The sequence below is a fragment of the Gadus chalcogrammus genome, chromosome 2 (assembly GCF_026213295.1).
Source record: "Gadus chalcogrammus isolate NIFS_2021 chromosome 2, NIFS_Gcha_1.0, whole genome shotgun sequence".
Classification (NCBI taxonomy): Eukaryota; Metazoa; Chordata; class Actinopteri; order Gadiformes; family Gadidae; genus Gadus; species Gadus chalcogrammus.
In genome coordinates this window covers 19,184,422-19,208,034 of record NC_079413.1, presented here as the reverse complement: position 1 = coordinate 19,208,034, position 23,613 = coordinate 19,184,422, and the positions used below count along the sequence as shown (strand labels likewise).

The 23,613-nt window shown below is 45.4% G+C and overlaps 2 protein-coding genes and 2 non-coding genes across 4 annotated transcripts; all 4 read right to left on the bottom strand.

The window, feature by feature from the left end:
- Positions 1 to 1,660: 1,660 nt before the first annotated feature.
- spc24 (SPC24 component of NDC80 kinetochore complex) lies at positions 1,661 to 6,854 on the bottom strand. Its single transcript, XM_056604860.1, has 6 exons — positions 6,695 to 6,854; positions 5,069 to 5,252; positions 4,116 to 4,260; positions 3,654 to 3,758; positions 2,287 to 2,363; positions 1,661 to 1,904 (listed from the first exon to the last, which is right to left on the bottom strand). The coding sequence occupies exons 2-6, from the start codon at positions 5,235 to 5,237 to the stop codon at positions 1,798 to 1,800; spliced, it is 603 nt and encodes a 200-aa protein (XP_056460835.1). The 5' UTR covers positions 5,238 to 5,252; positions 6,695 to 6,854; the 3' UTR covers positions 1,661 to 1,797.
- Positions 6,855 to 7,581: 727 nt separating this feature from the next.
- Positions 7,582 to 23,593, bottom strand: kri1 (KRI1 homolog). Its single transcript, XM_056604798.1, has 17 exons — positions 23,424 to 23,593; positions 22,980 to 23,053; positions 22,762 to 22,867; positions 22,499 to 22,598; positions 22,340 to 22,400; positions 21,681 to 21,730; positions 21,449 to 21,581; positions 21,110 to 21,187; positions 20,714 to 20,826; positions 19,952 to 20,180; positions 19,411 to 19,581; positions 18,341 to 18,416; positions 17,816 to 17,934; positions 15,931 to 16,090; positions 14,745 to 14,875; positions 8,699 to 8,859; positions 7,582 to 8,402 (listed from the first exon to the last, which is right to left on the bottom strand). Exons 1-17 carry the CDS (start codon positions 23,506 to 23,508, stop codon positions 7,901 to 7,903), a joined length of 2,349 nt encoding a protein of 782 aa, XP_056460773.1. The 5' UTR covers positions 23,509 to 23,593; the 3' UTR covers positions 7,582 to 7,900.
- Positions 9,209 to 9,301, bottom strand: LOC130376815 (Z30 small nucleolar RNA). Its single transcript, XR_008894095.1, has one exon. It is a non-coding gene; the product is annotated as a Z30 small nucleolar RNA (small nucleolar RNA).
- LOC130376807 (Z30 small nucleolar RNA) lies at positions 16,846 to 16,939 on the bottom strand. The gene has a single exon (XR_008894094.1). It is a non-coding gene; the product is annotated as a Z30 small nucleolar RNA (small nucleolar RNA).
- Positions 23,594 to 23,613: the final 20 nt, after the last annotated feature.

Below are 23,613 nucleotides of genomic sequence, written 5' to 3'. Positions count from 1 at the left end.
AGGAACACTAATAAATAAATGTTGCTTTAAGATAACAATTTGAATTGTTAAAAAAACTGAATTATAGAATTCAGAATAATAAATTAATTTAGGAAACAAAAGGTTTAAAGTGGAAAAAATATATTTAAGTACAATAGGTTTATTTATAATATAAATATACTATATTTAATTTAAGTTGTACTTCACAAAAATGACATGGAATAATAAGTGCATTTTCAATGATCAATTCATAAAATTATTATAAAGTAAATAAAATATTGTACTACATATTTATATTGTACATAAAAATATGTTAACAAATAACGAAATGGAAAATTAGTTCAAAGGCGCATCAATTGAAAACAAAATTATTTCCAGTTTCATAATAAACCTTTCATCTCAGTCTCACCCTCGTAATTTACAGGGTTTGCTTCCCGCCTACACAAGGAGACAGACCTGAGCATGAACGGGACAATAAACTCTCCTTCACGAGGTGTTATTAAGAGATTAAATCAATTGCAGAGCTATTATTATAAAGCCATTATAGCCTCGGCAAACGGGTTAAAAAGGCGTCACATATTCAGAGCCATGTTTTGAAGAAACGACGATGTGAATTCAGAAGTGAGACTGAAGCCGTTTACTGTATTAAAACCGGATTGATATAGTTTAATCCAGATTAGTCACGGCCCTTTTAGTGTCGAAGTCGTGTCAGATCGAAGACGAAATGCATTATATAATACATACATATATACATATACATACATACATATACATATATATACATACATATACATATATATACACACATATATATACATATATATATATATATATATACACACTGTACATATACACACATATATATATACTGTACATATACACACAAATATATATATATATATATATATATATACTGTACACACAGCATATATATATAGCATAAGAACAGTTTGCGTTTCAAATTGAAGTCGCCAAATTCAACAAGACCTGAGATTTAAGAAATGATGCAGAATGTGGTTTTCCTTCCTTTCAATCGCAGCTCGCTCAACACGTTGAGCCCCCCCCACGCAACCGACAGAGGGTAAAAGCGTCGAGTCAAGATGTGAACTACCACATGCCCCCTCCACCATGAAACCACAGGAGGCGTACAGTTGCCGTTCTCATGGCTGTAAATGCCAAGTCCTGAGATGAGCAAACAAGACTCGGTAGGCACGCGAGGCTCCGCAACAATCTGCATCTCTGTGCTGCAATTGGCCACAACGTTACATCAATCGAAACATACACAATAGGTGTTGCATTTGACTATTTACAGAGTAAAACACTAGCAACAGCTTGTACTATGTAATTCATGAGTGTACACCTGTGAGAGAGATGGTGAATTTATACAGAGCTTTTCTAACCAGTGGCCGTTCAAAGTGCTTTACAATACTGCCACACATTCACCCATTCATGCACGCGGTCACACACCGATGGCGTTGTCAGCCACGCAAGGCGACAGCCAGCTCGTCGGGAGCAGTCGGGGTGAGGCGTCTTGCTCAGGGACACCTCGACACTCACTTGAGCTAGGAGATCAAACTAGCAACCTGCTCCGCCTCCTGAGCCATAAGCCACCCATGAGATCAGTTATTGGACTTCAAAAGTCGAACAACAACTTCAAAAGTATCACTATCTCTGTTCAAGAATCGGCCAACACATAAAGCTTTCGGAATAAAATACTTTATTTTACAAGACGCACCATAAACACAAGACACAAGACAACACACAAAACACAAGAACATACACAGACACACAAAACGTTGTGTCGGGGCTGTCCATCCTCTACCACTCAGTGGACACCAGGCCCCACAGCTGGTTGCTGACATCACATGGCGAGCACGTCGTCGTGTCGATGAGGATGGGCGTGGCCAGCTCAGCTCCGTAGTGCACTGCGAGGAAACCAGCGACCACAAGCGTTATTGTGACCACAATATTCAGACGAGCTCCGCGCTGCCGAGGGGAAGCGATGTTGAAGGGCAACCGAGACTCTGCAGAGCCACCCCCGCTCCCCCCTCTAGGCTCTTATTGTATGTTATACGCCCATTGTGTAGCATCTTACCCTAGCTATCTGTTGCATACGGGGAATGGGTTAACCTAGTGATAGTTAATGCTTGGCACTTTGCTCTATGAGCATCCTTACTGTACCCACAGAGATATAGTGTTGTTTCGCCTTCTTCTGACAAATGTACTTACTGCAAGTCGCTTTGGATAAAAGCGTCTGCTTAATGCCCTGCGTGCAGATGGTAAGCGACGGTGTAGCGAGGAGCCTACCTCCTCTCAGCAGGTGGGGGGGGTCTTGGTGCTCCCACTTGATCCGGGTCACCTTGTGGTACAGCTGGGACAGGTATCTGAGGAGAGGAAAGAAGACTCATTACACCCAGGAGTGTGAGAGTGTGTGTGTGTGTGTGTGTGTGTGTGTGTGTGTGTGTGAGTGCGCGTGATGATCATCGAGTCAAGCGGGCTGGTCCCAGCGAAAAATATTCAATTCTTGATACATGATTCTTGATATGCCACATTTGAATCTCGCATCTTCGATTTGACTACGGTAAAAGGGCCGTGACTAATCTGGATGCAAATCAATCCGGTTTTAATTCAGTGGCCTCGTTCTCCCTTGACTGGGTTCACTGCTGCATGCAGGGAACGTGTTTGCTTTGAGTCCCCGTGCTGTAAGGGGGGGGGGGGGGGGGGGGGTTACAAGGAAAATATTTCCCCTGTGAGCGGCTGTGATTTTAGGAGTCGGGTGCAGTCGGAACGATAGTCAGACACATCAAAAACGTGGATTCAGATAAGAAACTGAGCCTAGAGTGTGAGCTTTATTTAAACCGAGGTCCTGACAGCATCACAGTGGTGGAGATAACACCTCACCCAGAGCCCTGGAGGACATTCCTCTGACATCGATATCCCTCAATAAAAGAGACATAAACACAGAGAAAGCAACGTGTCCCACCAGTTTGGAGATACATAGAGGTAATGGAGAAAGGAGACATTTTGCATGAGAGCCGACATGACTCTTAATAAGAACCCATTAACCAAGGGAGTCGACCCATTATGAAGACCCATACGCTGGAGGGTCGATCAGCTCTTTATTAAGGACTTAATATTGCTACAGCTCTAGGTTAATGGTAATCAACAGAATAGATTGTGTAGATACTTTTAAAACTGCTTTGTCAATGTAATCTGTGATATTCCATGCTAATAATAATTCCATGCTTAATCATGCTTGGTCTGCATGATTAAGAACCCTCTCCTCCACACAATCATGGTTTACCAAGTGCTCCTCACAAACCCTTGAATCGTGGTTAACCAGAGGATTCTCTGCTTTCAGTGCGGCTGTCCAACGAAGAGGGACCACTCAAAGCATGAGAGGACCATCTTTCCCTGGTTTTTGACTACAAAATGCATTGCTGCATCCAGGGGCGATACAAACGTAACCCCCCCCCCCCCCCCCCTTGCGTTACTTTTGAGTCCTGGGTTCCTTATTCTCCATTGAGTTGGTGATCTTCAGCTGATTAACTAAAGTAGGACCAGGCCAACTAGCCTCATGAAATCAAATTCTATAGAGGTGAATCATTATAACCCAGGTCCACCTCATCTGGTTAATTATGTTTCCTAGTGTCGAGTGCTGCTGGTAGACCTACACGGCGGAGGGGATGACCTCAGTGGTGTCCTCGTCCACTTCCTGCTGCAGCTCCAGCAGCTCCTGCTGACTGCTCTTCAAGCTCTCTAGCTCCCTCTGCAGGAACCTGAGGGGAACGGTTAAGGACTACAAACAGGCTGACAAACCCACAACTAATGAAACAGGGTTAAACCAGGCTAGCATTGCACCAGGGTTGAGAGGGATGTGCTGAGAGCTGGTCATGTCTTCAAACCGGGCACTACAGATCTGTTACACTTGTTGAATATTTTTCATAAAGTTTTTAAGAGTCATTTTCCCTCCACACACACACACAATATACATGACACAACACCACACACAGTATACTCAGACCACACACTCACTCATATCACTATAGATACAAACGCTTGACATATCACACACACACACACTACACAATAATATAAACACTACACACACACACACACACAGAATGAAAGGATACTGGAGCTCTGACTCTGAGAACTGTTCCTTGGCCATGCATTGCTCCAGCTGCTCCGTCACCAGCCCCAGCTCCTGCTCCATCATGTTCCTCTGCTCCACCGTGTCCAGCAGCCCCTGGCACACATCCTCCTCCACCTGCCCCACATCTGGGGAGCACAGGGGGCTTAGAGACCCCCGCAGACACCAGGACCCCCCGCCCGGGGCCCCACGGGCGGAGGATCCATGTGTGTGTGAGTGTGTGTGTGTGTGTGGGGGGGGGGGGGGCAAGGGGGGGCTGGTCTAGTGCCTGGGGTCTTTGGGAGTCCCAGCTAGAGTTGTTTTCCGATATCGATACCAGTATCCAAAATTCCTCAGAAACATGACTCGTTTACTACATAGAGAACATCACAAACACTATGGTGTTAAGATGCGTTCATTAAGGGTTGTAAGTTGGAAAGTCGGAATGGGAAACGCGTCACCTCCGACCTACGCGTGTTCGAGCTACCAAAGTACCACCAGTTGTTTCCATACGTCGCAACACATTTTTAAGATCTGTTTTCCTGGACATGAGAACCCGGCTGCATTTGATGAGTCCTTATCATTAAGTCATTTAGGAGACGCTTGTATCCAGAGCGACTTGATGAACTCAGATGAAGGAGCAGGCAGAGATCAGAGCCTCTTGTTGAGCGATGCCTGGAGGTGGGCCTCAACATCGGGGTTTGAATCGAGAACTTCAGGTCTGGGAGTCAAACACACTAGACTAGATCATCCTCCCCTCTTGTAATTTATAGTTTGAATGTAATAATCACCTCGGCACAATCAAACGCTGCCCTTTAATAGTCATCACACACACACACACACACACACCCCAAAAGCATCTAGAGAATGTACAGTAATACACGACACAGGGCATCAGTGCCCCGAGGTCACATTAACAGATCATCATTAAATCATGGATCGTCACGGGCCCCCCACCTCTGAGGATCTGCAGCAGCAGGTGACTGGTCTCCACGTGCCGCTCATGGAACGCCAGCGTCTGGTTCTTGATGAGCTGCAGCTGGTTCTCCGCCTTGCTACTGTTGATCAGCCCGACCAGAGACCCGGTCGTCTCCTCCAGCTCAAAGAAGTTATGAGCCTGAGCCATCGACACAGAGGTATACTGCATAAAAAAATAAACACAATCAGGCTTCTCTCTCTATCTATCTACACTCACCGGCCACTTTATTAGGTACACCCTGCTAATACCGGGTTGGACCCCCTTTTGCCTCCGAACTGCCTTAATCCTTTGTGGCATAGAATCAACAAGGTACTGGAAACATTCCTCATAGAGTTTGGTCCATATTGACATGATAGCATCACGCAGTTGCTGCAGATTTGTCGGCTGTACATCCATGATGTGAATCTCCCGTTCCACCACATCCTAAAGGGGCTCTATTGGATTGACATCTGGTGACTGTGGAGGCCATTTGAGTACAGTGAACTCATTATCATGTTCAAGAAACCAGTCTGAGATGATTCACTATTCACTAGTACTACTCTATGACATGGCGCATTATCCTGCTGGAAGTAGCCATCAGAAGATGGGTACACTGTGGTCATAAAGGGATGGACATGGTCAGCAACAATACTCAGGTAGGCTGTGGCGTTGACACGATGCTCCATTAGTACTAAGGGGCCCAAAGTGTGCCAAGAAAATATCCCCCACACCATTGCACCACCACCACCAGCCTGAACCGTTGATACAAGGCAGGATGGATCCATGCTGTCATGTTGTTTACGCCAAATTCTGACCCTACCATCCGAATGTCGCAGCCGAAATCGAGACTCATCAGACCTGGCAACCTTTTTCCAATCTTCTATTGTCCAATTTTGGTGAACCTGTGCGAATTGTAGCCTCAGTTTCCTGTTCTTAGCTGACAGGAGTGGCACCCGGTGTGGTCTTCTGCTGCTGTAGCCTCAAAGTTCGACGTGTTGTGCATTCAGAAATGCTCTTCTGCATACCTCGGTTGTAACGAGTGGTTATTTGAGTTACTGTAGCCTTTCTATCAGCTCGAACCAGTCTGGCCATTCTCCGCTGACCTCTGGCATCAACAAGGCATTTGCGCCCACAGAACTGCCGCTCACTGGATATTTTCTCTTTTTCGGACCAGTCTCTAAACCCTAGAGATGGTTGTGCGTGAAAATCCCAGTAGATCAGCAGTTTCTGAAATACTACCAGCCCGTCTGGCACCAACAACCATCCCACGTTCAAAGTCACTTAAATCACCTTTCTTCCCCATTCTGTTGCTCGGTTTGAACTGCAGCAGATCGTAAATGCATTTAGTTGCTGCCATGTGATTGGCTGATTAGAAATGTGCATTAACGAGCAGTTGGACAGGCGTACCTAATAAAGTGGCCGGTGAGTGTATATACACAAACATAAATACATACACACACATACATAGTATATATACTCAGACACACATATATATATATATATACACACACAATACATACACGCAAACACGCAAACACACACACACACACACACACACACACACACACACACACACACACACACACACTTACGAATACAAAATAAGAGTTGCGTTATTCATGTACCCGTTCACTCACACCGACCAGAGCTAGGCGGCTAACGATAGCGTCACATTAACCCGACGAACATATAATTTATTGAACTTTTCGTATCGTTAACCTCTTAAATATGTCAACCACTGTGCTGAAGATACTCAATGTCAACGGAATATATCGGTTACATAACGCTTCATAATACATACCGCTCCCTGTTGAGAACAAGTTTCTGAAAATAGGAGATTCAAAACAAGGATGTCAGCGCGCCATAAACGCAACTTCCGTTTCCGTTTTCCTACGAAATAAAAGCCCCGAAAAAAGATTTTATAAATCTATAGTTGAAATCTTGGTTAAATGTGTAACGAATGCCTTTGGATGTAGTTTGACATATTCGTGGCTGAAATACGTTTGGATAAACATACTTACCCGATTCAGCCATGGAACATCTGAACATCCAAATAAATGCATTAGGTTCTTGAGGGGACAAACCTCTGCTGTTCTGATTCAGCTCCTATATTCCTCATATATACATCCTATAATATAGACAACACACACACACGTTTGTAAGGAACATACGTCCTCGTGACCAACGTCAATCAAAATAAAATTTCCTGTAACTTATTACAGTAGATTTTAACTTATATTTTTGAGTTTTATAATTTCATGGTTGCTTTTCCGCTCCAAAACGATTAAGTCATGTCTTGTCAGAACCAACCACTAGGGGGCAGCAGCACCGAACCCAGGATCTCACGTTATTTACCAATTAATTACACAAGCTACCCGGTCCATGAAGCTTTCTCGTTGTAAAATTGACCCTATATAATCTACAAGCACCTCTGGATAAACAATTTAAAAACATCGTTATAAATTGAAGGTATACTTAATAACAAACTCAAGACATTTTGTACATGTGGTCATTACATCAGGATTTATTGTTTCATATACAAGTATCTTGTAAGATATAACAATTATATTTTAGCTATGAAGTCACCAAAACGAATGACAATAAAAAAAATTTTTTTAAAAAAAATCAATACAAATGTGTTCATTGATAATTTAACAAAATGTTCTCAAAAATATTTCTATATTTCAAAGCCAAGATGACTTGGGCCTCAAACCAATCAGCTGAAAAACCATCTAGTCAAAACACACAATAGTGAAAATGTATACAAATCTTTTGAGAGTCCATTATTGGGGTCAGAATCCCTCCACAGACGCCCACCCTCCCAGCTCCGCTCAGTCCTTGGGGGTCTTCTTCCTCCGCCTCCTCTCCTGGGACCGCTGAGCCTGCTGGAACACCTGCCGGCCGTGGAGCCTCTTGGGGTTCAGCCCGTACGCCTTCAGCCTCTGTCCGCTAAACAGCTGGGAGCCCACCTGGACCCGGAGGGGCCCCGCGGCCGCCCCCCGCTTCCCAAGGCGCCGCTGCCTCTGGAGGGGCCGGCGCAGCGTCTTCACCCCCTTCTTCTGGTCCTCCGGCGCGGTGGCGACGGAGCCCGCCGCTGGAGTGCCTCCTTCCTCCTTCTTCTCCTCCTGCGGCACCTCCGGTTCCAGAGTCTTGTTCTTCGGTGTGAGGAGCTCTCCCTCGTCCTCCTCCTGGGCGGACGGTTCTCCGAGGGCCCCTGGTTCTCCGAGGGCCCGAGCAGCGTCCATGTCGGCGGCGGCCCCCCTGGGGTCCGCAGCGTTCTTCTCGGCGTTCTTTACCCGGCGCCGCTTCCTGCCCTTAGGTTCCTGCTCCTCCCTGGAGATCAGGACGGCAGAGACAATGTTAATAACGCGCTTTAATTTTGATATAAGGCCCTCAATGTTTACTCTCAGGGGACATTGACAAAATGGCGGCTCATGTATGATCGATCACCCGAGTTAACATAATGATTATGATTTAGGAACTCTGCAGAGCATTTATACAGCGTTTTAAAAAGGCAGGTTATGAATAAGAGAACATTATTCGACCCGCGGTAGATTACATTAGTGTAGCGTGTTCAATGGAACCAGAGATGTCCGCTCATTAGAACAGTCATGTGTTCCGAAACGTACTCGTTGTAGACGGAGGGCAGGATCTCCTGCTTCCTCTTCGTGTTCTGGGCTTTGATCCGGTAGTTCTGCAGGTCACACTTTTCCTCGTGGTCCGACCGGAACATGCACGTCTTCTTCAGGGAGCACCAGCGGTTCAGGTCCTTCTCCTCCGCCTTCAGGATCTGATGACAGGAAACCATGAGCATCAGGCCTGCTTTGTGAGCAGTAAACACGTCCCGTAACGCGTCCCTCCCTCCACAGCCAGGTGGGATGTGGATAAGCCTCTTTGAGTTGCTTGCAAAGGATTATAAACGTTATACAAGCTTATCAACGAAGGTATTTAGAAATCAAAACATATCCTTAAGAACTGTGGCAGTTTATTGGTTGGCCTGGAGTGTGTAATGTAGAAATAAGTTAGATATGTAGTCAGTTAGTAAAAAACACCTCACATCAATCCCTTGGTGAAGTAGTACATTTGTCAAAAAAATACAAACTAATTCCCAATTTGGGAGAATGAAAAGTATTCCTGGTCTGCTCAGAGAGAAGATTCAGACGTCATACACCGGTCAGAGCGGGCCCCGGGGCCCCCAATACCAGGTCAGGGAGATCGCATCATCACCGCAGAACCCAGGACACACTTTCATACAACATCTTTATCTTGATTGGACAGTAGAGGTTGAGAGAGCCTCTACTGTCTACACCTGTAACCTGTGCTCTCTCTCCACAGGCTGACCCGGGGCTGCCGTGTGACGCCGCAGACGCAACTTCCGGGTAGCCGGCTTGGTTTGGTTTGTTTGGTTTGGTTAGCAGGACGCTTAGCGTCGACCTGCTATCTCGGTTTGTATCTACTTTTCGGTATTTATATCTGTGACCTGTTCTGCATACTCTGTATTGTTTTCGCTGCTTCCTCGCTGGAGCTCCGTCTGCATCAACCACGGTAAGCATGGATTGGGATTGTTCTTGCTCTGCCTTTCTCATGGATAAGATAGCTCTGTTAGAGAGACGTATCTCTCAGTTAGAGGATGAAAGGGTAGCGAGAATAGAGAAAACAGTTATTCCAGAAAGTATAGAGAAGAGACCCGCCAGGCGGACTCGTGGAGCTAACGCTATCGTTAGCAGTGACTCCGCCAAGGTAATCCTGTCGGCAGCACCACTTGCGAGGCAGGTTGCGGTGGTCAGTACCCTGCCTCGCAAGTCTTTTTCGGGGGTAGAAACGCTAGTCATAGGTGACTCTGTTACACGTAAAGTTAGGCTACACTCGCCAGCGACAGTTATTTGCCTACCCGGGGCCAGGGCTCCCGACATTGAAGCTAAACTTAGGGTGCTAACATGCGGTGAGACCTCATACGGAGTTAGATTAGATGCACCAAACACCGACATTAGCTTCGACAACATTGTAGTTCATGTCGGCACCAACGATGCTAGGACAAGACAAACTGAGGTCACAAAAAGCAACATAGCTAGGCTTTGTGACTTCGCCAGAAAGATGTGTCGGCATCGATTAATTCTCTCTGGCCCTCTACCCGATAAGGGTAATGATGAGCGTTATAGTAGACTATTGTCTCTAAATCGCTGGCTGGCCCTATATAGCTCAGAGCAGGGCTTTGGTTTCATAGATAACTGGCCCTCCCTGTGGGGTCGCCCTGGTGTGCTCATGAGAGACGGCCTACACCCTACTGGGTTAGGTGCCTCAATTATGTCAAAAAACATAGATAGATGTCTTAGTCAGGCGTGACTCATCCACTCACAGCACGCTGGGCTGCAGGAGTTTAGTAAACCTGCTAGCAACATGATAGTCTACGTTGCAGAGTCTAGAACAGAGTCTAGAATAGCAGATGGGTTAGCAGAGAGCACCTCAGAGCTGAGTGTTAACCAGACTCCCTCTGAAAATAACCCTGTACCTATATGTACGGTGGTGCGGCCTCGCGCTGTCTCGAGGTGTAAAACCCGCAGACGAGGGCCGCAACCAGTATGTCGAAACCGCGGTATCCCCCTGATCGCTTCAGAGCTGAGTGTTAACCAGACTCCCTCTGAAAATAATAAAAAGGAAGTACTCAGAATAGGGTTCATGAACATAAGGTCGCTTTCATCGAAGGCGCTCCTGGTCCATGATTTAATTATTGATAATAAGATCGACATACTGGGGCTTTCTGAAACCTGGTTAAAACCAGATGAGTTTCTAGCCTTAAACGAAGCTACTCCACCCCATTACGTTAGCACCCAAGTATCTAGAGAAGTTAAGAAAGGTGGTGGAGTAGCCCTGATATCTAATTCTAAGCTTAATTTAAAGCCGAAGAATAGATATATTTTCAGATCCTTTGAGGTGCTAGCGCTCTGCACCTCAGCTCCTCGAGAAGCAAAACGAGTTCCAGACTCTTTTGTTTTAGCTGTAGTATACCGTCCTCCAGGACCGTATTCAGTTTTTCTGGATGAGTTTTCTGACTTTGCAGCTGATTTGGCTACATATTCAGACAATATTTTGCTTATTGGGGATTTCAACATTCACGTGAATAACCCGTCTGATGCCCTCACAAGGGCTTTTCTCTCCATTACAGATACGCTTGGCTTCAAACAGCTCGTCCAGCAACCAACCCACATCGGTGGAAACACGTTGGATCTCGTTCTGACCCGCGGTGTTGACATTTCGCAGCTAGTGGTCTCTTCCTACACCTCAGCTTTATCAGACCACTTTTTGCTCACTTTCCAGGTGGTGGTATCCTGCCCCTGCGACGATCAGCAAGCTACTTTCAGCCGTCGTCGCATCACACCTGCAACCATTACAGCTATGGAAGATAAGTTATCTGGTTCACTTGCACCTCTCTGTAACTATAGTGGTTCTGTGGAGTGCCTTACTGATGACCTCAACACTGCCTTGTCTGTTGCCATTGATTCAGTTGCTCCGTACGTAACTAAAAAACGAACATTGAAAAAACCAGCTCCTTGGTTTAATGCAGAAACTCGCATTCTGAAGCGAAATTGCAGGATCCTTGAACGCAAATGGCGCTCGACTAAACTTGAGGTCTTTCATCTTGCATGGCATAATAGTCTGATCACCTATAAGGGTGCGCTGACTATCGCCAGGAACGCCTACTTTTCTAGTATCATTAATTTGAATAGAAATAATCCTAAGTTTCTTTTTGACACGGTGAGGAGTCTCACTCAGAAACAGAATCAGACCGTAGGCTCCTCGATCTCGGCAGGTGAATTCATGGATTTCTTTGAGAATAAGATTCAATCAATTAGAGAGGAAATTGATGCTTACCGGGCGGCTAATCCTACACATCCTGTGGGGCAGGATGGGGTTCTGCCAAGTAGGATGGTGAATTCTGACGCAACTCTTTTGGAGTTTAAGGCGATTTCCTTGGTGGAACTTGAAAGGGTGATAAAGGCCTCAAAGCCAACAACTTGTATGTTGGATCCGCTCCCTTCTAGGGTTCTTAAGGAACTTTTTCCAGCGGTGGGGCCTGTTATCCTCTTGCTTATGAATCTTTCGTTTTCAACAGGAACTGTTCCTTCCAATTTCAAGGCTGCGGTGTTAAAACCGCTACTCAAAAAGCCTGGCCTAGATCCTGAATTAGTCAGGAACTATCGGCCTATATCGAATCTGCCCTTCTTGTCTAAGGTACAGGAAAGGATTGTAGCAAAGCAAATTGTTGACTATTTGACGAGGAATAATCTCTTTGAACCTTTCCAGTCGGGGTTCAGGAATTTCCACTCAACTGAAACTGCTATTACAAGAGTTGTAAATGACATCCTTCTTGCTTTGGATAAAAACACAAGCACAATGCTTGTGATGTTGGATCTGAGCGCTGCGTTTGATACGATTGACCATAGCACTCTTCTTCACCGTCTTGAACACTATGTTGGTTTCGGGGGTACGGCTCTTGGTTGGCTTGAATCGTACCTCACAGATAGAACCCAATTTGTGCTTCATGAGGGTGCAGAATCGAAGCATTGTAAATTGCGCTTTGGCGTACCACAAGGGTCGGTTCTTGGTCCATTGCTTTTTGCAATTTATATGCTTCCCCTCGGTGACGTTATTCGCGGCTTCGGAATTAGTTTCCATTGCTATGCGGATGACACCCAGCTCTACATTCCTGTGGATTCCGGGGATTCTGCCCAGATTCAAAAGGTTGAGTCCTGTTTGGCTGCTGTGAAGGGCTGGATGTCACAAAACTTCCTACAGCTTAATACTGGGAAGACAGAGCTGATGATTATCGGCTCGAAGCGGGACCGGGAAAAGTTTGAGGATGTCTCTCTGTGGTTGGATGGCTTCGCCATCCCACAGAGTGCATCCGTCAGAAATCTTGGTGTCTTGTTCGACCCTCAACTATGCTTTGATCAGCATATAAGAAGTGTAACTAGAATTGCCTTTTTCCATTTGAGAAACATTGCAAGAATCAGATCAATGTTATCTGTAGTGGATGCAGAGACACTGATTCATGCGTTTGTCTCGTCAAGACTGGACTATTGCAATGCACTGTTCTCGGGATTACCGAACTCTACTATAAAGAGTCTACAGCTGGTACACAATGCGGCAGCTAGATTGCTGACCAGAACGAGAAAGTTTGATCATATTACACCTATTCTCGCCTCTTTACATTGGCTACCAATAACTTTCAGATCAGACTTTAAGGTGCTATTGCTAACCTATAAAGCCTTGCATGGACTATCTCCATTGTACCTGAAGGACCTGATTATTCCTTATATTCCTTCTCGGTCTCTCCGGTCTTCGGGAGCCGGCCTTCTTTCATTGCCGAAGGTTAAAAAGAAATCGGCTGGACAGAGAGCATTTGCCTATCGAGCCCCCTTTTTATGGAATAGGCTGCCATCAGCGATCAGGGAAGCTGACTCTGTGGAGCTATTCAAAGGGAAGCTCAAAACGCACCTCTACAATCTTGCATTTGGAGTGTGAAAACAACAGATGCGTAGTGAAGACTACTCTGTTTGCTTGTGCTTTTCTTATTACATTATACATTCCCACTATGTACTTTTCCGTTCTAATTCACTATTCTGTCAGTTGTAGCGTGCTGCGGGTGCTGGACTGGATGCCTGGACTCTCCTCATGGATAACCGGCCAGAACCCCATCACCATTTTAATATGATGTACATGTATTTACCTGTATGCCATTTGTGGCACCCATTGCACTCCTGACCATCCCTGGAAGAAGGGATCCCCTACACTGCGTTTCTTCTCAAGATTTCTTCCTTGCTGATTCAAGGGAGTTTTTTCTTGCCCGTGTGGGGGCATGGGTAAAGGGGGGTGTCACAAATATTTGGCCTGTTAAGCCCTTTGAGACTGTAATGGTGATTAAGGGCTATACAAATAAAATTGAATTGAATTGAATATCGAGGGTGTAGGTGGGATTAGAACCGGGGTTCATCTGATTCAGCGCTAAGCCAAGTAACTAACGTCTTAACAGGATGAGCTAACAAGCCACATGAGAGAGTACACCGTAAGAACGCTTTAAGTATCACCTTAAGCATTACCTTAAGTATCATTAAGCACCTCAGCATCAAACTGTTGCTACGCATACGATACTGCATCAGAATAACCCTCAAGTTTATAACGATGTCTTCATTCAGAGTGATTTACATTTGAAAGACACGCTATGGCCCATCAATAAATCCCCCAAGAGAATTGTAAAATACAAGTTCTCAAGAACAGGCCAATCCAGACAAACTTAAAATAAATGTGCAAAGGGTGGAATGTTAAAATGGATCCTAGTACAAAGATATCCTCCATCAATCACATTACAGCAAACGTACTTGTAATTGTTTAACCGAACAATTGTTGGGTCTAAGAACATCCTTATTGTACCTACAGCAATATATAATTGTATTATCGTTTTTCTTAGACAAATGTGCTTAATGCAAGTCGCTTTGGATAAAAGGGTCTGCTGAACACCCTGAATGTAAATATAAATGTATTATTGAAATGCACAAGTAAAACACAAGATATCTGAGCGCGAATACTCTGAGGTCAAGGCAGCGTCATTACGAAGCCGTCCAGACCCACGCCAGTCAGACTCCTCCCCCAGTGTCCAGACCCCCCCCCCCCCCTCACCTCGTCGGTGGACAGGCCGAAGTCGTTGGCCAGCACCTGGCGGTAGCGGAAGCGGCAGGGCAGGTCGTCGATGATGTCCTCGTAGTCCAGCTTGTAGAACTCGTCCAGGTACTGCTCGAAGCTCCGCTCCTCTGCAACACAGACAGGGGCGGAGTCAGGGGCGGAGTCAGGGGCACGACTCACAACACAGGGACACCACTCATCTCACACACAGCCAACTACGAGCTAACTACCATCTACAGGCCTCACAACACACAGCCAACTATGAGCTAACTACCATCTACAGGCCTAACACAGCCAACTACAGCCAACTACGAGCTAACTACCATCTACAGGCCTCACAACCCACATCCAATTACAAGCCAACTACCATCTACAGGCCTCACACCCCACAGCCAACTACGAGCTAACTACCATCTACAGGCCTCACATCCCACAGCCAACTACGAGCTAACTACCATCTACAGGCCTCACATCCCACAGCCAACTACGAGCTAACTACCATCTACAGGCCTCACAACACACAGCCAACTACGAGCTAACTACCATCTACAGGCCTCACATCCCACAGCCAACTACGAGCTAACTACCATCTACAGGCCTCACAACACACAGCCAACAACAAGCTAACTACCATCTTCAGGCCTCACAACACACGGCCAACTACGAGATAACTACCATCTATTCTACAGGCCTCACAACACACAGCTAACTAGGTCTAAAAACATCTCAATACCATCTAAAAGGGTTCAACAGTACCATTTAGAGGTTATGAGAGTAGCGTGTGATTCATAAGTAATTTTTGATTTGCCTCGCAACCAAGGGGGACACAACATATTTCTACAAGCTTTTCAAAAAAATAAAAATGATTACAAGTCCTGTCCGTTTGATTGAATAACAAATGTTCATTCTTTACATTCTGACAAAATATCTGGTGGCCCTGGGCTAAAAGTTGCTAGACGTGTCATGACGCGAGAATGAGTTAAGCTCTGGACTGAGGGGCCTGCAACTTTGAGGGACCAACTGGGATGGAACACTGGGCTCTGACTGGACTCACTGGGATGGAACACTGGGCTCTGACTGGACTCACTGGGATGGAACACTGGGCTTTGAATGGACTCACTTGGATGGAACACTGGGCTTTGAAGGACTCACTGGGATCGAACACTGGCTTTGACAGACTTACTGGGATCGAACACTGGTTTGTCCTGGGAGATGACATCCAGGAAGTGGGACTTGCGTTTCTTCTTGCCCATGGGCACATCCTCCTTCCTCATCTTCTTCTTCTCCTTCCTCTGCTGCTTCTTGGAGGTGCTGGGCTGGCTGGGGTCGTAGTCCGCGTCCATCTGATTGGACGAGAGGGTGGCTCACACTTCAACACCGTCCTCCCTCAAACTAACTTCTGCTTCCTTACATTAAGTTATATTAATATTATAGATGATATTTCCCCCATTTTACTATCGGGGTGAAAGATTGTAGGAAATAATCTAATTGGGATTATAGATGAATTGAAGCATGAATTGATATTTATAACATCTTTATTTCACTATGGAATTGTAAAATTAAAATAAATGCATATATATCTTTTTTTATCACAGCCTTTGTGATATGCAAATTACATTTTATTACATTGCGAGGTTGGCTTGAATTCGATTAATCATTCAGCCCCAAGTGGGTTTAGCCAATAAGGTTCTTAAAATCTGCCTTTCCTGTGCCTTAGTGACATCACAAGTGGGCGTGTCCACCTAGATGTATGATGGATAGATGAGCAGCATTTGCTCCAGTCCACTGGTTCGGCTGGTAGACGGATCTATCCAGCATTCATCTAAGGGCCCCTTCAACACCAAGATGCCCAAATGGACTACAGCTTTACTGACCCAAACTCTTAAACATCCATTTAAAAGATCAGTACTCTATAATCTTCCTACAAGTACAAGTTTACAAACTTTGGCTGAATGAAACAATCATCGAGACAAGAATTTTATGCCTATCAAATTCCAACATTCTACAAATTTAGAATTAGAATGTTAGCTGCAAATGTTTAATCTCAGGCGAGCCTTGTATTCATCCCATTGGTTGAAAGAAAAGTCTACTTGCTGGTCTGCTCAGAGAGAAGATTCAGAGGTCACACACCGGTCAGAGTGGGCCCCGGGGCCCACAATACCAGGTCAGGGAAATCGACATCATCACCGCAGAACCCAGGAAGACACTTTCATACACACACAGCTATAGATGATGGAGAGTGGGGGGTGATGGGGATATCAAGGTTACAGGTGGGATTAGAACTGGGGTCAGTCTGAGTGAGCATTGGCCAGGTGCCTAACGTCCTAACAGGATGAGCTAACATGCCACATGAGGAAGATCACCTTAAGCACGCTCTAAGTATCGACTTAAGTATCACCTTTAGTATCATCTTAATCCCTATGCCCAGGAAGTAGACTTTTCATTCAACCAATGGGATGAATACAAGGCCTGCCTGAGATTCAACATTTGTAGCTGACATTCGAAATTCTAACACTCTAAGATTGTAGAAGGTTAGAATTCGATAGACATAACAATTCAAGTTTCTCCATGATTGTTTCATTCAGTCTTGGAACGATAGGGGCATGTCTCATAGTAAAAACTAAATCGCTATTTAAACAATTTTTTAAAAAAGGGTCTTAACATATTAAACGAGGCATTGCTAACTTTGTAAGTGTACAGATTGTTTTAAAAGGACATCTTATACACACAATACCATCAGTAGTCACCCGTCGACGCCATCTTGTCTTCAAGACTCGATAAGTAGATTGGCGAACATAGAGCTTGCGTGCCGGGCTACTTCTAGCCTTGTAAGTGGTTTAAATAGCGATTTGGTTTTTACCATGATACATGCCCCTGTCGTTCCAAGTTTATAGCGTTTTGGTAGAATCGGCTAAAAACAGCATAATTAAGAATGCGTCTATGTGAGCTTTTTTGCTCCCAAACGAACATTCCAACTCGTTATCATACCAAACATAACGTAGATCCATTTTGCACCGGATATCTCCTTTAAGGTATGGCATCGTTAAACCTGAACAGGAAGTACTCACGATGAAGTCTGGGTCTTCACAGTTGGGGTCCTGGGCCTCGTACCCCCCACTGTAACCCCCCTCCCCCTCCTGATCCGCCCCCCCGCCCGCCCCCTTCCAGGTGTCCCAGTTCCAGTGTTCTGCGGAAGAGGGAGGGGTTATGACACCAATGAAGACAGACCATTGATTAACCTAACATAAGTGAATGGACTTATAATAACCTAAGATCCTGAACACTTTCAGAGGGTTCTTACTAAAAAACTAAACACAAAAATGAATTACGTCATTTTAAAAAGTTTAATGAGTGATACGATAAACCTTCTGTCTACAACCCGTTTTCACACACACACACACACACACACACACACACACACACACACACACACACACACACACACACACACACACACACACACACACACACACACACACACACACACACACACACACACATCAAACCTAACGCAGAGAGTAAAACTCCAGCAATACCTAAGTCATTCCTGAGGTCACACACATGAAGACCTCTTCTCATGAACACCCGCTTACCTTCCAGTTCATCTTCCTCCTCAAACTGAGGCTTCTCCCCCTCCTCGTCTCCGTAGTATTCATCACCAAAGAAATTCTGAAAATGATAAAATCAATGGACGGATTTATTAAAACAATCTACACAGAGTTTATGTTGCACATGATACATCATCTCTAGAGAAGGCAAGGCAAGGCAACTTTATTTATATAGCACTTTTCATACACAAGGCAGACTCAAAGTGCTATACATCTAAACATTGTCATACAATAAAATAAAATAATAAATAAGTAAAAGAAAACATATGCAAAGAAATGGGTAAAATAGAAAGTTAAAAAGGCATTTTAGTATTAAATAGAAAATAAAGGCAAAGTTAAAAAAGCTTTTTAGAAAGTGCAATGTATTTTAGATTTAGCAGAAAGCTATAGCAAACATAAAAGTCTTCAGTCTTGTCAGAGAAAGTCAGAGAAATCTAACTTGGTTTAATACGGATGGCAATCAAACTGAACTTCTAACAGATCAACACTGACTGAATACAGGTGTGCTATCCAAGACTTGTAGCTCCTTAAGCAACCACCACAGGGCAGTGAAGAGCCACAACAAAATGCATATATACAATACAAAAATGGGCATACAAAATAGCTAGAACTATCTTAACTCAAATCAGAGTAGGAAAGTTTGAAACAAAGACTATCAGTCTAAAATTTTAAAAACACTTGTAGTTCATGCCTTTATCTTACTTGTACTTATAAACAGTGGAGCCCTATTTTTTAAAACTAGGAAAGCAGTCTCTAGACATGCATCTCTACCTGCTGGAAAACAGAGGAGGCCAGCAGATTAACTCAGACGGTATTACTACACCGTTAAGTCATGTAGGAATAAGAGCCACAGAACCCCTGACTTCACTGCTAACCAGCAGAACAACTGAAGGTCACAGAGAGAACACAGGTACAGCTCTGGTATTATTGGCTCACTAACGAGCTCGTTAGTGTCAGGCTCACTAGGGAGCTCGTTATTCAGCCAGGACGCAGTGGAATCCTGGATGCCACTGCATCCTGTGACCAGAGCGTGTGCAATGCCCCTCCCCACCCACCTGCATGAGGGCGTCATGCTGCCCGGGGTCGAAGTCCCCGTCCAGGTCGGCCTGGCTGAAGGCCAGCTGCTGGTTCCCCGTCAGCTCCTGCAGCTTCTGCAGCTTCTGCATGATCTCCGCTCGCTTCAGGTTCTTCAGCTGCTTCAGCTGCTCCTGCTTCTGCTCCTTCTCCTAAACAGGCAAAGGTCAAAAGGTCAGGGAGGGCGGGTGGAGATATTTAAATACACCTTATATTTAGATTGTTATATTTATTGAATTATACCATCAAGTCTGATGATTAGCTATTACAAAATCAACCAATTAGTGACATCACAAATGGGAGCCTGACATCACAAATGGGAGTGTACATCCAGTGATTGACAGACAGATCCGCCCACCCAGTGGACTGTACCAACTGGGAGGCAAATCTCACCATCATAGATCAGGTTCAACCAAAGAATAGCATGAAACCATCTGCTAAATAGCAACGGAACGCACACACACACGAACACACGAACGTACACACACACACACGGGTTGAGTTAACGACAGTCGGACGTACCCGCTGTTTCCTGTCCTTGACGTCCTCCCTCTTCAGCTTCCGGCGGTCGTCTTTGGTTCGCACCGAGGTGGCGATGCTGCGGGGGTACGTCTTGATCTCCAGCGAGTCCGGCTCCTCGAAACGGAAGTTGTAGCTCCTCTCGAAGTCCTCCTGCCGCTGCAGGAACGACTCGCCCTCCTCCTCAGAGTCCTCCACCTCCTCCTGGACCACGTCCTCGTAGCTCGGGATCCTGTGGCGCGACGCAGTTTACAGTTAGCAGTCAGCCACAGTTAGCAGTCAGCCACAGTTAGCAGTTAACCACAGTTAGCAGTTCAACTCAGTTAAGGAACAGTTATGGTTCCACGTCGACGCAACTTTATGACCTCGCAGACGCTTCAACACAGTGGTGAACCTGTTTTGGTTCTGCGTCGGGTTTGAGTGAACGGACCAATCACATCCCTTGCCGCCTCGACACAAGGTTAACATTTTTTGGAGGTGCACGTCAGGCCCTTGCGGCGGACGCAACAGATCCGTAAACCCCCTTGTGTTGCGTCGACGTGGAACCATAATCAACTCTTGAGCAGTGTAACACAGTGAGCAGTTCAACACAGTAAGCAGATTGTTGCAAAAAAAATAAATAACGTTTTGTCTAATATTACATGAATCAATCATGCATGTATTGCTAACAAAGGTCTCCTGTCAAACACCATAGCTGTTAAAGGTCTGTGAACGTCCCTGTACTCCTAAAGCTCTGTTCCCCAAGCGGGGGCTGCGCCTCCTCACCTGTCCCCCTCCTTCTCCTCGTCCTCCAGGTAGCGCTTGTTGAGGACAAAGTCCTTGAGGAAGCGCTCCTTCTCGTCCAGCTGGGGGTCGCTCCAGAACTCCCTCAAGTACCTCTGAGGAACACACAGTACTGCCGTATTAACACAGGACTGCAGTATTTAATACCTCAGGTACCTCTGAGGAACACACAGTACTGCAGTATTAGGACTACAGTATTTAATACCTCAGTTATCTCTGAGGGACACAGTAATGCAGTACTTAGACCTAACCCAACACAGTACTGCAGTATTCAGTCCCACAAGTACCTCTGTCTCAACCCAGTACGGCAGTATTCCGTCCTATTGCAGTATTTAGTCCCGTCTCCACACAGTATTGCAGTATTACACACACACTCACCATGTCTTGTAGCTCCTCAGCTCCCTCCACATCCGTCTGTCCCTTCAGCCACTCCACGTAGTCCTCCTCGTCCTTATCCTGGTGCACACATGAATATGAATGCATGAATAAACACATGATGCTTGCAGGTATATTCCACGGTATCATAACTTGCCAGTGTTCCTCTAGGTCCAGGACGACAACATGAAGGCTACAACACAGATATGGCTGAGTGAATAAGGTCCTCGTCCTACATGAGTACATGATGGAGAGTTGAGCGGTAATGTCTAACTCATCATCATCATCATCATCATCATCATCATCATCATCATTATCATCATCATCATGACTCCTCCTCACCTTCTCCTCGGCCGTGCGGACCCTCCTGGTCAGCAACCCGTCTGTCTGCACCACCTTCTCTCCTCCTCCCCCCCCCTCCTCCTTCTCCTTCTCCTCCTCCTCATCGTCGCTGTCGTGGATGAACTTCCGGAAGCTGGGGAAGGCGTGTGATTGGTTAGTCTCCTTCAGGTAGCGCTGTGATTCAATTACCGGCTGAGGGTCTGACACACAGAGACGGTCAGGTGACCTTTACCTCTCCTTCAGTTCCTTCTGCTCCTGGATGTAGCTAGGAGACGCCGCTCTCTACAAACAAACAAACAGATCCGTTAAAAATGTGTCCTAGGATTGCTTGTAGGGGGTAGGGCTCAGGAGGTAGAGCGGGTTGGTTGGTAAACGGAAGGCTGCTAGTTCGATCCCCGGCTCCTCCTAGCTTGAGTGTCGAGGTGTCCCTGAGCGAGACGCCTCACCCTGACTGCTCCTGACGAACTGGCTGTCACCCTGAGTGGCTGACACCACCGTTGGTGTGTGAATGTGTGCATGAATGAGTAAATGTTAGACAATATTGTAAAGCGTTTTGAATGGCCACTGGTTAGAAAAAAGCGACGTTTAAATGCAGTCCCTTTCCCATTAGAAATGCTAACTTTTCTATTCTAACTAAACTAACACAGTTTAATTTGTCCCGTGCAGACAAGTATTTAGCGAAATGAAAAAGTGACAGTGATGCAGAAACAGTGCAATACAATATTGAAATATACAAATATAGAAGATCCGTGATTTAAAAACAGCAAAGCAATAGCAAATATACAGCACTGGTGCGCTATTGCAGCCTGTAAACAGTGTAATGAATATAGAGATGACTGCATGCGAAGCCCGACTTCTGTCCAGTGCCGGTCATGTTTAAACGTAACTTACCTCTCGTCTCTTAGCAGCCTCTTCCTCATCTTCCTCGCTGTCCTCATCATCTTCGTATTTACTGAGATGGAGAGCAGGGTGGGGGCACAGAGAGATTAGCCCGTATGATAGCGTAGGAGACGCTGCATGTTGCTGCAGTCTAACGCGTGTCTCACTCACCCTCCCTTCTCCAGGATGACCTTCCTCTCGTAGTCCTTCAGGTACATGGGCTTCACCGCCGGCTTGGAGCTGGGCTGCTGCTCCTCGGTGTCAGAATCATCTGGAATTAATTGTAATTATGTTGAACATTTACATTAGCAGGAAAAGGACAATGATGAAAGGATAATAAACGAGTACTGTATAAAGAAACAACTTTTTTTTTACATTTATTCGCCGACGAGAAAATAATGATGTTGTGAAATGAAGTGAACAGGAATAACTACCTTCATCTGAGTAGAACTTGGCATCCTGCTCGTAGATCTTTGGGTCTTTCTTTTTAAGTAACGACAGCGTTCTGTAGAAGTCCCGATCCAGTTTAGGATTCACTACCTGAGGACAAAACCACCAAAAACACGTGTCTTCATGTCCAACCTGACACAGTGTGAACACAACATGACAGAAGACAGCAGGGAAGGACTGGTGTTGTGAAGGGATTACTCACCACCTCACCGTCATCAGAGGCAGACTCTGAGGACTCGGACCCGCTGTCCCCCACGTCCCCATAGCGGTCTTTCACTGGAAAACACATCATCAACACCTTTAAAAAGGGCCTTATGTCACAGCAGCATCAGTAGCTTCTTCATGCCTGCTTCGCACTTCACACCCTGTGGTCACCATAATGTTGCATTATTAATATGACTTATTATTATTTATCACCACTGTCTTAGTTTCTCTTATTATTACTTATTACTTATTGTATTATTGTGATCTATGCTGCAACTTATTTTCCATTCTCTATATTGACTTTATCTTGCATTGTTGCTGCTAGGTGGCTGTTGAGGAACAAGCCTAAGAATTGCACTCTTGTTTACAATAAGAATTAATTAAAGGGATTCTAATTCTGATGCTCCCTAAGCTCATTGGCAAACTATAAACCACCACTTACGTCTCTGGAACTCCTCTTTTTGTCGGTATTTCTCGTAGTTCTGGGCGAACCTGGAGTTGATCTTGAAGTCCGATTTGTCGTCCATGGTTTTATGATAAAGTAGAAGGCTTATTTATGGTTAAACTTTACTGGAGAAACATGCTGCTCTGCTGTAGCAGACACAAACGTGTGTGGATCCGTACCACGTGTT